Source organism: Otolemur garnettii, unplaced genomic scaffold, assembly GCF_000181295.1.
Source record: "Otolemur garnettii isolate 467f Iridium unplaced genomic scaffold, OtoGar3 scaffold00096, whole genome shotgun sequence".
Classification (NCBI taxonomy): domain Eukaryota; kingdom Metazoa; phylum Chordata; class Mammalia; order Primates; family Galagidae; genus Otolemur; species Otolemur garnettii.
The window spans coordinates 2,870,158-2,887,613 of record NW_003852491.1 but is presented as its reverse complement, the minus strand read 5'-3'; the positions used below and the strand labels follow the sequence as shown (position 1 = coordinate 2,887,613).

Sequence of the window (17,456 nt, the reverse complement as noted above, 5' to 3'; positions counted from 1 at the left end):
GACTCGCTTGAGCCCAGGAGTTGGAGGTTGCTGTGAGCTGTGATGCCACAGCACTCTACCCAGGGGGATAGCTTGAGGCTCCGTCTCAAAAAAAAAAACAAAAAAACAACAAATATTCACTGAAGAAAATAGATGGTCACGGCCTTCCTGGAAATCTAGGTCTTAACAGAGTCTAGTGCAATGGTTCTCAATCAGGGAAGACTTTGCACACCTCAGGGAACATCTGGCAATGCCTAGAGACATTTTGGCTGTCACAATTTGAGGGGTGCTACTGGCAGATAATGGGTAGAAGAACCCAGAGGTGCTGCTCAACACCTCGCAAGGCACAGAACACCACCACCCCAACACACATACACAAATTATCTGCCCCCAAATGTTGGTAATGCTGAGGCTGAGAGGCCCTGGCCTGATGGGAGGGTCATCGTCTAATGGGAGATATTAATGAGATGATCACACAAGCAAATGCAAAATGGCAAAAAATACAATAAAGGAGGAGATTTGACTTAAACAGAGAGGACACGAAGGTGTTGAGGTCAGGAGGAATTGTTGTTTGAACTAAAATCTGAAGAACAAATAGAAATTAACCAAAGCAAGGAAAAAAGGAAACTTTCCAGTGAGAGGGGAGAGCGTTGCACTGGGCCAGGGAAGGAAAGAGCCCCTGAGTATGAGGAATTTTTTGTTAGAAGAGAGCCTGGTGTGGGCTCGGTGCCCGTAGCACAGTGGTTACGGTGCTAGCCACATACACCAAGGTTGGCGGGTTTGAAGCCAGCCCAGGCCAGCTAAACAATGACAACTACAACAACAACAACAACAAAAAATAGCCAGGCATTGTGGTGGGCACCTGTAGCCCCAGCTACTTGGGAGGCTGAGGCAAGAGAATTGCTTAAGCCCAAGAGTTTGAGGTTGCTGTGAGCTGTGACACCACAGCAGTCTACCAAGGGTGACATAGTGAGACTCTGTCTCAAAAAATAAAAATAAAGAAGAATAGAGGCTGGTGTGCAGTGGGCAAACAACTCAGTAAATGATCCTTCAGTGAGAGAATAAATGAGTGAACTGATGGCGGAACATGGTGGATGGAGGGCAGGGCAGGCCCCTGGCAAGTAGGGCTTATGTTTATGCTCGTAAATAAGACTACTCTTCCTTTGCCTTGGTGGGTAGTATTCACATGATCCATCTTCAATACCCGGTAGGAAAAAAATAAATTCTAGGTAGATAAAAGATTTAAATGTGAAAGGTTCTAGGGCTGGGTGAGGTGGCTCCCACCTGTAATCCTAGCACTCTGAGAGGCTAAGGTGGGTGGATTGCTCAGGAGTTCAAGACCAGCCTAAGGAAGAGCAAGATCCCCATCTCAAAAAAAATAAAAGTACAAAAATTTCCAGCAGATACTATATTGAAGAATAGTCTTTATGACCTTGAAATAAGAAAAAAAATTTTTTAACAAGACATAAAAGGCAGTAGCCATTAAGGAAAAGGCGGTAAATGTGATTACTTTAAACCTGAGATACATTTATCCAAAAACACCATTAAGAGAGCAAAAAGGCATGCCACAGGGCAGGAAGAGAGGATGTTTGCAACCCACTAAGGGGTTGTTTCTAAAAATCTGAAAAACTGCTACAAACCAATAAGAACAAGACATATCGCCTAATAGAAAAATGAGCGTAAGTCCTAGACGAGTTACTTCCTCAGAGAGGAAATCCAAATAGCCAGAAAACAGAATTACTGATTAAAAGCACAATGACTGGAGTCTGAGCTAGCAAAAAAAAATAATAATAATAAAAATAAATAAATAAAAGCACAGTGAGGGGCCGGGTGCAGTGGCTCGCACTTGTAATCCTTGCACTCTGGGAGGCCGGGTGAGTGGATTGCCTGAGCTCATAGGTTCGAGACCAGCCTCAGCCAGAGCACACCTTGTATCTAAAAATAGCCAGGTGTTGTGGCAAGTGCCTGTAGTCCCAGGTATTAGGGAGGCTGAGGCAAGAGAATCTCTTGAGCCCAAGAGTTGGAGGTTGCTGTGAGCTGTGATGTCACAGCACTCTAACGAGGGTGACAAAGTGAAACTGTCTCAAAAAAAATAACAATAATAAATACAAATAGTCTGGGCACCCATATCCCAGGGATTAGGGCGCCAGCCACATGCTCTGGGGCTGGTGGGTTCAAACCTGGCCCGAACCTGCTAAACAAAACTAGCTGGGCATTGTGGCAGGCGCCTGTATTCCCAGTTATTAGGGAGGCTGAGGCAAGAGAATCACTTGAGCCGAAGAGTTTGAGGTTGCAAGCTATGATATCACAACACTCTCCTGAGGGTGACAAAATGAGACTCTGTCTCAAAAAATAAATAAATAAAAATTAAAAAATAGAAAGAAATAAAAATAAAAATTAACTGGGTCTAGTGGCACAAGGATGTCTTCTCAGCTACTTGGGAGGCTAAAGCAAGAGGAGAACTGCTTGAGGGCAGGAGTTCAAGGCTACAGTGAGCTGTAATCATGCCACCTTACCCCAGCACTCCAGCCTGGGAGACAGAGCAAGAACTGTCTCTTACCCAAAAAAAGCACAGTGAGCCATCACTACACATGCACCAAATAGGCAAAAATTTTAAAGGTGGAGAATAGCAAATGTTTTTAAGGATGTGAAACATTATAACAAAGGGAATTTTCTTTTCTTTTCTTTTCGAGACTGAGCCTCAAGTTGTGGCCCTTGGTAGAGTGCTGTGGCATCACAGCTCACAGCAACCTCCAACTCCTGGGCTTAAGTGATTCTCTTGCCTCAGCCTCCTGAGTAGCTGAGACTACAGGAGCCTGCCACAATGCCTGGCTATTTTTTTTTTTTCGGTTGTAGTTGTCATTGTCCTTTGGCAGGCTGGGGCTGGATTCAAACACACCAGCTCTGGTCTATGTGGCTGGTGCCTTAGCCACTTGAGCTACAGGCACTGAGCCAACAAAGGGGATTTTCATACACTGCTGGTGGGAATATAAATTGATAGAAGCACTCTAGGGGCAAATTCGGCAGTATTTTGTAAAGGTAAAAACTAAATGTATCCATGCCATACATATGTGGCAATTCCACACATAGGTGGAGTCTCTCCATCAATGTCTATGTTTATATGCATCGGGACATATGTATAAAAGTGTTCATAGTGGCACTGTCTACCATAGCTGGACACTGGGAACTCAGAATGGATAACTACATGGGCGTGTAGTCCAGCTACAGAATACCACGCAGCAATGAATATTAACACACCAGCTACATGCAGCAAAAGAGTGTTACCCGGATTCTGCTTGTATACAACCACCCTCCCCAGATAAAGTAAAATTCAACTATTGTGGGCGGCGCCTGTGACTCAGTGAGTAGGGCATCAACCCCATATACCAAGGGTGGTGGGTTCAAGCCCAGCCCTGGCCAAACTGCAACAACAACAATTAAAAAAAATAGCCAGGCGCTGTGGCGGGTGCCTGTAGGCCCAGCTACTTGGGAGGCTGAGATAAGAGAATCTCCTAAGCCTAGGAGCTGGAGGTTGCTGTGAGCAGTGTGACGCTACGGCACTCTACCGAGGGCAATAAAATAAGGCTGTCTCTAAAAAAAAAAAAAATTCAACTATTGTGTGCAGTTATGCACAATTAAATCTACAAAGAAAAGCAAGGGGTGAGCACTCACTGTGAAAGTCGAGGAGATAGGAAGCCACTGTGTTCTTGTAAAGGCTTGCAGGGGATGAATTATCCTTAGGTCTTAATGTGGGTGTTCGTTTTACCACAGTTTGTTAAGCAGCACTTTTGTGTTTTATCACTTTTCTGTGTGCTTACTTTATTTCCCAATAAACATGAACTGGGTAGCTTTTTAACTTCTCTCAACACTCTGGCATTTCTTAGCTAGTATGGGCTTAATCCAGCCTCTGAATACCTGCAACATACTACTCAAAAGAGGTCTAGATCCAGGGAGTTTTAGTTTTTTTTTTTTAATTTAATGACATAGGCTTGAGGCCAGCACACTTTCATTGGCAATATCCCTTTTCATGGCAGATGTTCCACAGTGTGGCTGCCCCATCCCCTGCTGAGTGGTCACTACCTCACTTGGTAGTGATTGCAAACAACCACAGCAGCCACTGCAAATCTTTGTCTCTTCTCAACCTTTAGCCCCATCAGTTCCCTCCACGTCCTCAGCATTATCTTCTACTTGCCAGAGAAGATGGAAGCCATCAGCTGAGAACACCTGGCAACCCTACCTAAGAACTGACCCACATTCACCATCCTATACTCCTCCCAAGAAATGTTCATTGACGCTTTGGCCCAGAGGTCTTCCCTCCCAGGCCAGTGTTGTTATACCCTAGATATTTTGTCTATGCCAGAGCTAGTCACAGGTGGGTCTGAGCAGACCCGGGCCTCCCGCTCACCAAAGGCCTCACTTTTAAATTCTCTGTTTTAGCCGGGCGCAGTGGCTCACACCATAATCCCAGCACTCTGGGAGGCTGAGGTGGGTGGATTGCCTGAGCTCACAGGTTCGAGATCAGCCTGAGCCAAAGCAAGACCTTGTCTCTAAAAAAATAGCTGGATGTTGTGGTTGGTGCCTGTAGTTCCAGCGACTCAGAAGGCTGAGGCAAGAGGATCACTTCAGCCCAGGAGTTTGAGGTTGCTGTGAGCTATGATTCCAAGGCACTCTACTGTGGGTGACAAAGTGAGACTCTATCTCAAAAACATAAATAAATAAATAAATTCTCTGTTTTATCTCCAAAGCAGGTTATTTATTCCTATATCACTGCCCTCTTCACAGACTGGCATATGGGTATGAAGTGATTTTTAACATGATTTCTGATCCTTAATCTCTTTCCAGTTTGTGTATTTTTTTTAATTTCCATAACAAAAAGTTAAAAAAAATTTTTTTTGAGACAGAGTCTTACTTTGTTCCCTTTGGTAGAGTGCTGTGGCATCTTCAAACACCTGGACCCAAGCGATTCTCTTGCCTCAGCCTCCCAAGTAGCTGGGACCACAGGCACCTACCACAATGCCCAGCTATGTTTTTTTGTTGCAGTTGTCATTGTTGTTCAGCTGGACGAGGCTGGGTTTGAACCCACCAACTTTGGTGTATGTGGTTGATGCCATAGCCACTGTGCTACAGGTGCTGAGCCTACAAATTTTTTTTTTATTTTTTTGGAGACAGAATCTCAAGTTGTCGCCCTGGGTAGAGTGCTGTGGCATCACAGCTCACAACAATCTCAAACTCCTGGGCTTAAGCGATTCTCTTGCCTCGGTCTCCCAAGTACCTGGGACTATAGGTGTCCACTACAACACTTGGCTATTTTTTTTTTTTTTTGGTTGCGATTGTCATTGTTTGGCAGGCCCAAGCTGGCTTTGAACTCCCAGCTCTGATGTATGTGTCTGGTGCCCTAGCTGCTTGAGCTACAGGTGCTGAGCCCTATAAATGGTTTTTAAAACTGCTTCTCAAAGAGTCTACAGCAGCATTTTTTTGCAACAAAAGTGTTGACATTTCACGATTTTTATAGTTTTCTACACAAAGGAAGAAAAAAAATCACTGAATCCTGTATACTTTACATAGATATGGGTATATATATATATATATATATGTTTTTTTTCTTTTGAGACAGAGTCTCACTCTATTGCCCCAGGCTAGAGTGCTGTGGCATCACCCTAACTCACAGCAACCTCAGACTCCTGGGTTCAAGTGATCCTCCTGCTCCATCCTTTTGAGTAGCTGGGACTACAGGCACCTGCCACAATGCCCAGCTAGTTTTTCTATTTTTAGTAGAGATGGAGTCTGGAACTCCTGAACTCCAGTGATGTTCCTATCTGGGCCTCCCAGAGGGCTAAAATTACAGGTGTGAGCTACTGTGCCCAGCCTAGATAGGTAGCTAGAATTTTTTCTTTTAGTTAAAAGCAGAAATATGTTATGGCCTTAACATGTAAAAGAGATTGTGTTTTACATTTGCATTGTGGTGATAGTAAAAAAATTTTTTTTGAGCTCGTGTTTTGAGCTCAACAGTCACCAGGTGGGAAATGCTGAGAATGGGCTTCCTAGTTGTCTCATCCAGGCACCATTCCTCCCCGGTGCTAGGACCTCCTAGTGCCTGCCCGAAGGATGCCTACTGCAGGGGGTCCTGGACAGTGGTGGTGGTGGGAATACAAGGCTGACCTTCCCAAAAGGCCTCCCAATCGCACAGCACCTGACACCCCCAGACTCACCCGACCGGAGATGTAGATAGGGAGGAAGATCCAGGACAACATCAGCACAGAGAACAAGCCCTGCCAGGAAAACACAGTCAGGACACGGCTCCCAGCTCACGTCAAGGTGCTGCTTTGGGTCTCTGTCTGCACCCTGAGGAAACCTGGCCTGAACTCCACCTCTTCTTTATTCTCCTACTTACTGAATGGCTCACCTTCCCTGGCATTCAGGTTTCCATGTCTAAAATGGGAAGAAAACAGGGACTCTACCTAGCAAAATCAAAGATTTTGACCTGGCTGTTTGTACCCTCACATTAACCTGAAATAAAATTACTTAAAAAAATTAAAATGGGAAGAAAGGAATTAGGTAGGAAGAGAAGGATGGACACGTCTTTGTTGTGTGTCTCCTAAACTTCATGCCGTCCCTTCATCTAGTTGTGCTTCCCCCCCACTCTTTGGAGGCAGTGTTAAGATGAGGCAGGCCTGGGCTGGAAGACCAGCCACACCCATGAATGCTGAGAGAATTAACACAACACAGGTCTCTGAGACTCATTTTTCTCACCGTAAAATGGGCCTACCAATGCTTTCCTGTGTTACCTCAAGGAAATTTGTGAGATGATACTTCCTGAGGATTTAATATATGCCAGACACTCCTCTGCATCGTTTATAAGCATCAATTTACTTTATCCTCACAATGACTCTATACGGAAGTGCCAGTAATACACCTATTCTATACGGGAGGCTCAGAGAGGTCAAGTAACTTGCCCAAAGTCCCACAGCTTGTAAGTGTTGGAGGTAGGCCATGAACCCAGGCAGTCTGCTTCTAATCTATAATTGAACCTTGTAATATGATAGTGTATATAACATACTTAATCTATTCCTGGCATAGCGTAAGCACCTAAAAAAAGTTAGTTATCATGAAGATGCCGTTATTAATAATTGCAACCCCAGTAAAGTCATATCCTCACCATTCATAGTCCTGCTATGAAGGAGAATGTGTCCTATTGTCAGAGCAGGAGACTAGGAGACAGGTCTGAGACTGGCTGTGGGGGCTCCAGATCGGGTGCAGGTATTAAAGCAGAAACCAGCTAGAGGGGCTGATAACTTCAGGCAAGAACCAGCTTCCACTGGCCTGTCAGCTATTACATGAACTTTGTAATATCAGTTACATTGTGGTTTTAAAATTTCCCTGCCCTGGGGCTCAGTGCCCATAGCTCAGTGAGTAGGGTTCAGGTCACATACACTGAGGCTGGCAGGTTCAAGCCTGGCCTGGGCCAGCTAAACAACAATAACAATTGCAACAAAAAATAGCCGAGCATTGTGGAGAGGGCCTGTAGTCCCAGCTACGTGGGAGGCTGAGGCAAGAGAATCACTTAAGCCCAAGAGTTTGAGGTTGCTGTGAGCTGTGACGCCACAGCACTCTACCAAGGGCAATAAAGTGAGACTCTGTCAAAAAAAAAAAAAAAATTCCCTGCTCTGGGAAGGAACCCAAATCTAGGAATTACTATCCAAATTCTTAGGAAAAGCCAACCCCTTAGTCTTGGCTATTCCTCTCCTCAATTACTAAGATCTTAAAAGACCAAAAACTACATCCTCCTGGTGTCTGCTTCTCACTCTCTTGGAAGAGTGTACTTTGCTTTTAATCCTTCAATAAAAATCTTCTTCCTTGGCTCGGCACCTGTAACTTAGCTGCTAAAGTGCCAGCCACATACATCAGAGCTGGCGTATTTGAACTCAGCCCAGGCCTGCCAAAAAAAAACAATGACAACAACCAAAAAATAGCCGGGTGTTGTGGTGGGGGCTGTAGTGCCAGCTACTTGGGAGCTTGAGGCAAGAGAATCGCTTAAGCATAAAGTTTGGGGTTGATGTGAACTGCGATCCCACGGCACTCGACCCAGGGTGACAGCTTGAGGCTCTGTCTCAAAAAAAAAAAAAATCTTCTTGCTTGACTTACGTACTGTGTCTTGAAATTCTTTTTGACCAATGATCACCAGCAACCTGGAGAAACCTCCTCCACTCAATGGCCACTAACATTATCTCTTCAATATCTCAATATCTCAGGGTAGCGAAAATATCAGAAACCACTGAGCCATCTAATTTCTGTGATAGCTTACTGATGTCTAAAGTACACAGAAATACCCTCCAGTTCCATGGTACCTTCCTTCTTCTGCATTGACAGGGAGGTAAAGCCCTCTCCACACCCCTATTTGTTGGGACTGTAGCCTTATGGGTCCCCACCAGAAAAACACAGGGCAGTTTGAGACTTATGGACTAAACTGAATTTGCAGACCAGAGGCACCCTTGAAGCCTCCTATTTGTTTTTTCAAAACATACCGTGGTATTATTAAAGTGCAGGGCGTTCCCACAATTTTCACCCCGGATCTACCTATTTGGTAGAGGTGAGAGGCCCGGTGAGTAAAATACTTACATTAAGCTCATAGGCAGTTACAGAAATGCCCGTGGCAGCCCCTGACCCTGCCAAGCCAATGAAGTGCCCACTTCCAACATTGCTGGCAAACAAGGATGCACCCACCTGTGGGGAGATGGACAGGTCAGAATTTGAGGTCAAAATCAGGAGTAACTGCTCCCCACCCCCTAATTCTTTCCATGCTCCAAAGGGACCAGGAGAGAAGGAGAAGCGAGCAGCCAGGACCATCCCTCGCCCATCTGGTGGTTTGGTTTAAATCAGAAAAGACACTTACTGGGTCAGAGTCTACCTGTCAGAAGTTGGTATAATAAATACTCCTATCTACAGTGCCTAAAATGTGGGTGAGGCCCCTACGGCTGTGCAATGCACAGTTGAAACAACTATATACAGCATTCCTGGGGTCGGTGGGGGAAGACAGGTATTGCAGAAAGTGATTCATGATAAGAATCAGGAAGCCTGTTACTTCCCAGACCTGCTTCTAACTTCGCAAAGTAGACAGTTTTCCTCCTGGTAGAATACTAAGTGGCCAAGACTGTGCTCAAGGACTCCAGTCTCTGGGTCTCAGTTGATTGGATTGGACAGGCCTGAGCACCTGACCTAAGCTGGGCAATTACATTCTTTTTCTTGGGAATCTGGATGGGGGATATAGTCTCTGCTGGTCCTTGGACGGGGGATGTGTATGCCAGGGTGTGTGTAGAGTGGGAGGACAGTGGGGGAGGAGGAGTGGTGTGGAGGTGTGTTTGGCCATGAGCTCATCACTGCCAGTCTGCTGAGAGAGAGGAGAATGGAGACATGCAGAGAGTGGCAGAGAAAGTGAGGAGAGAGGGGAAGGGAGAGGAGAGAGAAGAAAAAGAAGAGGAGGAGGAGGAGGGATGCCAGTGGTAGGGGAGGAGAAAGAGGAGAGAACTGGTAGAGAGCTGTTGTGCCTCCTATTGACTCTCCAGTCCCTGGATCTACCTATCAAATTCTATCCCGTTGATCTATCTATCCTTCTGCCATTCCTCACATTCTTTTGCTTACTGTAGCTTTGTATTATAGTAGGTTTTGAAATTGGGAAGTGTTGAGTCTTCCAACTTTATACTTCTTTTTCAAAGATTATTTGGCGATTCTGGGTCCCTTACATTTCCATATGAATTTTAGGATTAGCTTGTCAATTTCTGCCAACAAAAAAAAGAGGGAGAGAGAGAGAGAGTACTCAGGAGAGCTGAGATTTTTTTTTTTTAGAGACAGAGTCTCACTTTGTTGCTATCGGTACAGTACTATGACATCACAGCTCACAGCAACCTCCAGCTCTTGGGCTTAGGTGATTCTCTTGCCTCAGCCTCCCAAGTAGCTGGGACTACAGGCACCCACCACAATGCCTGGCTATATTTTGTTGCAATTTGGTGGTTCGAACCTGCCACCCTCAGTATATGGGGCTGGCACCTTACTCACTGAGCCACAGGTACCACCCCGAGATCGGAGATTTTGATGGGGATTGCATTGAATCTGTAGATTGAGTTGGGGAGTATTGTCAGTCTTTGCATCCAAGAATTCAGGATGTCTTTTTATTTTATTTTATTTTATTTTATTTTATTTTATTTTATCTTTGAGGCCAAGTCTCACTTTGTCACCCTCAGTAGAGTGCTGTATCGTCATAGCTCACAGCAATCTCCAACTCCTGGGCTCAAGTGATTCTCTTGCTTCAGCCTCCCAAGTAGCTGGGACTACAGGTGCCCCACCACAACGCCCGGCTATTTTTTTCAAGATGGGGTCTCACTCTTGCTCAGGTTGCTCTGGAACCTATGAGCTTAGGGCAATCGACCCACCTCAGCCTCCCAGAGTGCTAGGATTATAAGTGTGAGCCACAGCACCTGGCCCAGGATGTCTTTTCAGTTAGTTCTTCTTTAAGTTTTTCAATGATGTTTTCCAGTGTGTAACTGTTATACTTTTTTGGTCAAATTTATTCCTAAGTACTTTATTTTTTTGTTGTTATTGTGAATGGAATGATTCTCTTAATTTCATTTTCAGATCGTTCATTTCTAATATATAAAAATATAATATTATTTTAAAGAAGACAATTATTTTTTTAATATTCTGCAAGCTCACTAAACTCATTTATAACTTCTAGTAGTAGTTTGTGGGTTATTTAGAAGTTTTTAAGCACCTAGAATAAGATCATATCATAGATAAATTGAGATAGTTTGTTTCCTCTTTTTCATTCTGAATACCTTTCACTTCTTTCTCTTTATTATTAGTATTTTTTTTTTATTCAGACAGAGTCTTACTTTGTCGCCCTTAGTAGAGTGCCATGGCATTGTAGCTCACAGCAACTTCCAACTCTTGCGCTTATGTAATTCTCTTGCTTCAGCCTCCCAAGTAGCTGGGACTATAGGCACCCTCCACAATGCCCAGCTTTTTTTTTGTAGAGATGGGGCCTCACTCTGGCTCAGGCTGGTCTCGAACCTCTGAGCTCAGAGCAATCCACATGTCTCAGCCTCCCAGAGTGCTAGAATTACAAGCGTGAGCCACCATGCCCGGTCTCACTTCTTTTTCGTATTAATTTCTCTGGCTAGTTTAGAATCTCTGGGAAAATGTTGAATACAAGTGGTGGAAAAGAACATCCTTGTCTCATTCCTGATCTTAAGGGGTAAGCTTCCAGTCTTTCACCTTTCACCACCAAGTATGTTAGCCATGATGTTTTTGTAAAAGCTCTGTATCAAATTAAAGAAATTTTCTTCAATTCCTAGTTTGTTAACTGTTTTACCATGACAGGGTTTTAGATCTTGTCAAATGCTTTTTCTGTGTCCATTGAGATGTGTTTTTTAATCCTTAATTCTATAGCAAAACTTCTTTGTGCATTAAACCAAACTTTCATTTCTACAATAAATCTCATTTGGTCATGGTGTAAATCCATTTCCACATGTTGTTAGGTTTGATTTGCTGAGAGCTCATGAGATATTTATCTGTAGGGTTTTTTTTTCCTGGTGATATCTCTTTGGTTTCAGTATTAATACAGGGTTCTCCCATTGAGGGCTGGACAAGGGCCCCCATTTTCCAGGCCTAAGCAAACAGACTTTTTCTCTCCAAACTGTACTCCCTGAATATAAGCTAGACAGAAGAAAAGCAGTTTTTCTAGCATTTCATGTAATCTGGGCCTCTTCAGGAGTGGACTGCTGCCACTTTTGCCTAGAACTGGAAGGACTACATTCATTTGTTAATACACTCATTCATTCGCTAACCAACATTGAAGTTGGCCAAGTCCTAATGAAGTGTAATTCTCAAAATCTCCTAATTTATAAACTCCTAGACTAACAGACCCATGGGAGTCTTCCCACTAGGGTCTCCCCCACCTCTGCCAGAGGCTCTGGTGCCTTTCATTCCTTCTATTCCTTGCTGTCTAATAAATCCTATCTTATCTGATCTCTGTGGTCCATGGGTTCATTCTTTAAATCTCCAAGACCAAGGACTTACTATAGAAAGAAATTCTGTCAACAGTATCAGGGTAACATTTGTTGAATGCGTTTGGGCATGTTCTCATATTTTGGGGGAGGAAATTTTTATAAAAATTGGTGTTAATTTTTCTATAAACCTTTGGAAAAATTCATCAATGAAGCCATCTGGTCTTTGGCTTTTCTTTTGGGAAGTTTTGTGATGATTAATTCAATGTCTTTACTTCTATAGGTATAATGCGGGTTTTCTATTTCTACTGTGAATCAGTGTTGGTACTTTGGGTCATTTCGTCTAGGTTATCTATTTTATGGTGTATGATTGCTTATAATATTTCCTTATAATTGCTTGTAATTTCTGTAATGATTGGTTGTAATGTCTCCCTTTTAATTCCTGATATTAATAATTTTCATCTTTTCTCCTTTCTTCTTAGTCAGTCTAGCTGGAAGTTGGTCAATTTTGTTAATTTTTTTTTTTTGAGACAGAGTCTCACTTAGTGAAGTGCTGTGGTGTCTTAGTTCATAGCAATGTCAAACTCTTGGGTGAAGTGATCCTCTTGACTCAGCCTTCTAAGCATCTGAGACTATAGGTGCCCACCACAATGCCCAGCTATGTTTTAGAGACACAGTCTCACTCTGATTTAAGCTGGTATTGAATCTATGAGCTCAGGCAATCCACTGGGCTCAGCCTCCCAGAGTGCTAGGATTACAGGCATGAGCCACTAGACCATTATTTCTTAAAACTCAATCATAGAGTACTTCTGAGGCCTTTTGTATATCCATGTACTGGGATGCTATTTACTTAATAGTTTACCTTAAATCAGTGGTTCTCAACCTTCCTAATGCCCCAACCCTTTAATACAGTTCCAGTGAGTCACGACCCACAGGTTAAGAACAGCTGCCTTAAATGGACTAATTAACTTCTTTTAAAATATGTATGTTAAATATACATACATATACATTATATGTATATATATATATGTTTCCATTTATAATTGTGATTTTATATATTTTTAACATTTGGGGGGATATATATATATATATATATAAACACATCCTTAAGTGAAAAATCAGTATCATTTGCTCTCCATGGAAGAGCAAGGAAGTATAAAAACAAAATGAAAAAATTATGAATTTATCCTATTTTTGTAAGGTTCTCTGGATTAACTTAAGTTACTAGTTAGAGACTTGTATTCTCTGTTAAGCACAGAGATTAGCCAACAATGGAAGATTGATAAAGGTATATTATTAAATAGTAGCAAATTGAGACTTTTTAAATGTATTCGGGAAGAGTGAGAGAATAGGAAAGGGAAAACTATTTCCACTTGGTGAGTTGATGTAATTTAATGCCATGTCTGTGTGTATACAATGGAAAAATCATTGGAGCTCTGTTACTTACACTTTGAGAGACTCTGCACTAGACCCTAAGCTCCTTCTGGCTCCAGAAGAGCTCACTGATCTATCCCACAGTGTCTGACATAATCTTCAGGGAAGTCCTTTTTAATGAGCTAGTGAACATACAGCCCAAAGTGTACTATCAATACCTTTTGAGAATAGTGAGGTCATTGTCTTCAAACATTTCACTGACCAGAGGCTCAGATACCCATTATTTCTCTGTATTTTAAACTCTGAATCTTTTGGACTTGTTGCAAATGGGAGCTGTCCTCCTCCCTCTTACTGGTTCAAAGGTTTAACTGTGGTGGGGGCGGGGGATCCTAGCACTCTCAAGGCTGAGGCAGGTGGATTGCTTGAGCTCAAGAGTTAGAGACCAGCCTGAGCAAGAGCGAGACCCTATCTCTACTACAATTAGAAAAGTTCGCTGGGTGTGGTGGTGCATACCTTTAGTCCTAGCTATTCAGGAGGCTGGGGCAGGAGGATGGTTTGAAGCCAGGAGTTTGAGGTTGTTGTGAGCCATGATGACTCTACTGCATTCTAGCCTGGGCAACAGAGTGAGACTCTGTCTCAAAAAAAAAAAAAGAAGATTTAACCCTATTGAAGGAGCTCATAAGTAAAAGTAATTATCCCTGGACCTGTGAAGTAGAGGGGTGTGTTTGTGTGTGTTTGACAATGTCCTTAGATCCACTTAAAATAAAATACTATTTAGGCTGTTGTATTCGTTACCTGTGTCCTCGCCAACCATTCTGCCTCTATCCCAGCTAATGCCCTGCAATTTTCCTTCAGACTCTACCCCCTCTTATCTCTCATGATGGATGCCTCAGGGGAAGCTCCATGCTCTGGAACCTCCCCTGCTCAAGTATTGAGAGTATGATCCAGGCTTGAGCCAATCGACATATCAAACTATCCTGATCCCAGTGATTGGCACAGGATAGGCATGAAATGTAATCAGAGATGAAAAGTTTTCCAGGAATGGTGCCATGGAGGCAGATGCTCTCTCCATGGACCCTGAGAGGATCAAAGGTCTGAAGCAGTGTCTGCCATCTAGTGGCCATGAAGTTGAGCCTGTTTGTGAATACAGCCCATTCAGGAGAAGCTGATAGTGATAGAGGTAGGTGGTAAACAGATAGATATAGGGTTGAGTCGAGAGAGAATAAATAGAGAAATCGGGTCCTAGTGATATCACTTGAGCCTCTACATTCAACACACCTGAAACCAGCCCAACCCCAGGTAGATTTTTTCCTTAGGTGAGCTGATGAATTCCCTCTCTTTTTGAAAACAAATTTGAGTTGGACTAAGTCTTCTCCAGTTTTAAGCTAAGAATTCCAAAGAATCCTGAGAAAACAAAGGCTAGACAGCATATCAGCATTTGAAGATTCTTTAAGAAGTGACTTGAACTGAAATAAAGACCACTTACTGGCCACCAGGACATGTTCCCTCCAGCCAGGAAATAGCCTTTTATGGTGTCTCTTTTGGTCTTCACTGTGGACTAAAACAAAGAAGAGGGGTGAGTGAGGGGAAATGTTAGCAATCAAAGGCACCCCAAAATGGCTTAGGCCAGAGGTTGCAAAGAGGGGAGTCTAGCAGGCTAGATTCAGATATTAGTTTGTTTTACCCATGGTTTTAAAGAAAATTTGAATTTGAATGTCTTTAGGGGAAACATAAACTCTCAATACAGCCCCTACTATACCCATGATGACCTATCTGCTCCCCTAGACATTTGAGTTTTAGACCCATGGCTTGTCTACGATGTTAGCTATGTGCCAGACACTATGCCAGGCATTTTATAAGCATCATCTCATCTTTAAATCTTGCCAACCCCTATGAGGTTGATGCTATTAAGCCAATCTCATAGATTAGGCTGATGTCTTAGTCTGTTGGTGCCACTATAGCAAAAGAAGAGAGACTAGGTGATTTATAAACAAGAGAAATTTATTTCTCACAGTTCTGGAGTTCAAGAAGTCCAAGATCAAGTCGCCAGCAAGTTTGGTGTCTGGTGAGGGACTGGTCCTCACAAATAGTACCTCCTCCAATCCTCCCATAGTGGAGCAAGGAAATGGCAAGTTCCCTCCTGCTTCTATTATAAAGACTTTCTCTAATCCCATTCATCAGGCCTCTGGCCTCCTAACACAATGACCTCCAAAGGCCCCACCTCTTAATACCATCATATTGGTGATTATGTTTCAACATATGAATTTGGGGAGACACACTTAGATCATAGAAGCTCAGCAGTAAAGCCACTTGCCTAGTGCCATGTTCCTGAACAATGGAAGGGCTAGGAATTCAAAGGCAGGACCACTTGATTTTTTTTTTTTTTTTTTTGAGACAGAGCCTCAAGCTGTCCCCCTGGGTAGAGTGCCATGGCTTCACAGCTCATAGCAACCTCCAACTCCTGGGCTCAAACGAGTCTCCTGCCTCAGCCTCCCAGGTAGCTGGGACCACAGGTGCCCGCCACAACGCCTGGCCATTTTTTGGTTGCAGCCGTCATTGTTGTTCGGTGACCTGGGCTGGGAATTTGAACCCGCCACCTTAGGTGTATGTGGCTGGTGCCTTAGCCACTTGAGCCATAGGCACCGAGTCAGGACCACTTGATTTTTGGAGCCCAGGTTCTTAGCATTTCTATAAAACCATCTTCAGAAGGAGTGAGCCTCCTATTATGGAAAGTGGGGTTTTTTTGTTTGTTTGTTTGTTTTTGTCATTGTTGTTGTTTGTTTGTTTGTTTTTTGCAGTGTTTGGCCAGGGCTGGGTTTGAACCCACCACCTCTGGTATATGGGGCTGGCACCCTACTCCCTGAGCCACAGGCGCTGCCCCATGGAAAGTGTTTTAATCGAGACATTTTCACCACTAAGCAGCTTGTGTGATCTTGGACAAGTTGTTAACTTCTCTTTGTTGAGGGAATTCTTACTCTGAATGGGAGATGGCACAAAATGGTACCTTTTCAGACCTGCAAATGATCTTATTATAGAAAACAGCCTCTAGGGCTCCTTCCTGCTGAACACTGACCTAGGACTATTTTCTAAGACTAAAGTGAACCTTGTGCTGAAAGGATATGGAAAGGATCATCTAAGTCCAAAGCTTTCCAAACCAGAGGTACATCAGAGTTTCCTGGTTCTCTTGTGAAAACACAGATCCCAGGACCTCTGACCCTTATCCTAACTTGAACTCTACTCTAAACTCTGATCCTAAGTCTGTCTGACTCAAAAGCCCTTATTCTTTACAACATCTCATCCATCTCTATCTATCCTATAAAGGTACAGGTGAAGGCAACAGAGAAAGGTCAGATCCAGTGGGTACTATGGCTCACACCTGTAATCCCAGCCCTGTGGGAAGCCAAGGCAGGTGGATTGCTTGAGCTCAGGAGTTCATCTCTAAAAATAGCCGGGCATTATGACGGGTGCCTGTGGTCCCAGCTACTCAGGAGGCTGAGGCAAGAGAATTGCTTGAACCCAAGAGTTTGAGGTTGCTGTGAGCTATGACACCACGGCACTCTACCAAGGGTGACCAAATGAGACTCTTCACACAAAGGAAATATAAGTGGTCTCTAAACATATGTAAGGATTCCCAGTCTCATCCATGACAAGATAAATGTGTATTAACAATACATTAAGTTATGATTTTTACCTTTCAGTTTGACAAAAATGAAAAAGTTTGGCAACAAGTTTGGTGAGCGTGTGATAAGGCAGATTTTCTCACACCTTCCTGACAAGTGCACTTCAGGAGGAAAATTTGACAGAAACTAGTGTATTACAAGTGCATGTGTACTTTAACCTGACAGTTTATTACAGGAAAGTTATTCTATGGCATAGCTACATTCCAAAATAACGAGTGTACAGGGCTTGTTTATGACAGCATAATTTCTGACAGTAAGAGATGGGAAATGATCCAAATGACCCTCAGTAGGATATTGGTTAAGTAAATTACAGTACAGTCATCTAAGGGGGTACTGTGAAACTTTTAAGAAGATAAGGAGGCTTGGTGCCTGTGGCTCAAGCGGCTAAGGCACCAGCCACATACACCTAAGGTGGCGGGTTCGAATC

At 43.3% G+C, this 17,456-nt stretch overlaps 1 protein-coding gene across 7 annotated transcripts in view; it reads right to left on the bottom strand.

The window, feature by feature from the left end:
- Positions 1-17,456, bottom strand: part of SLC5A11 (solute carrier family 5 member 11) — a 65,214-nt gene that overhangs the window by 35,653 nt on the left and 12,105 nt on the right. For 6 of the 7 annotated variants that reach the window (XM_023516716.1, XM_023516717.1, XM_003795742.3 and 3 more), the window contains 3 exons: positions 14,836-14,907; positions 8,596-8,700; positions 6,189-6,248 (listed from right to left, as the gene is read on the bottom strand). In XM_023516716.1, the coding sequence (XP_023372484.1) occupies positions 6,189-6,248; positions 8,596-8,700; positions 14,836-14,907 (237 nt within the window). The remainder of the gene's footprint in view (positions 1-6,188; positions 6,249-8,595; positions 8,701-14,835; positions 14,908-17,456) is intronic. The other variant, XM_012808849.2, reaches the window with a different exon arrangement.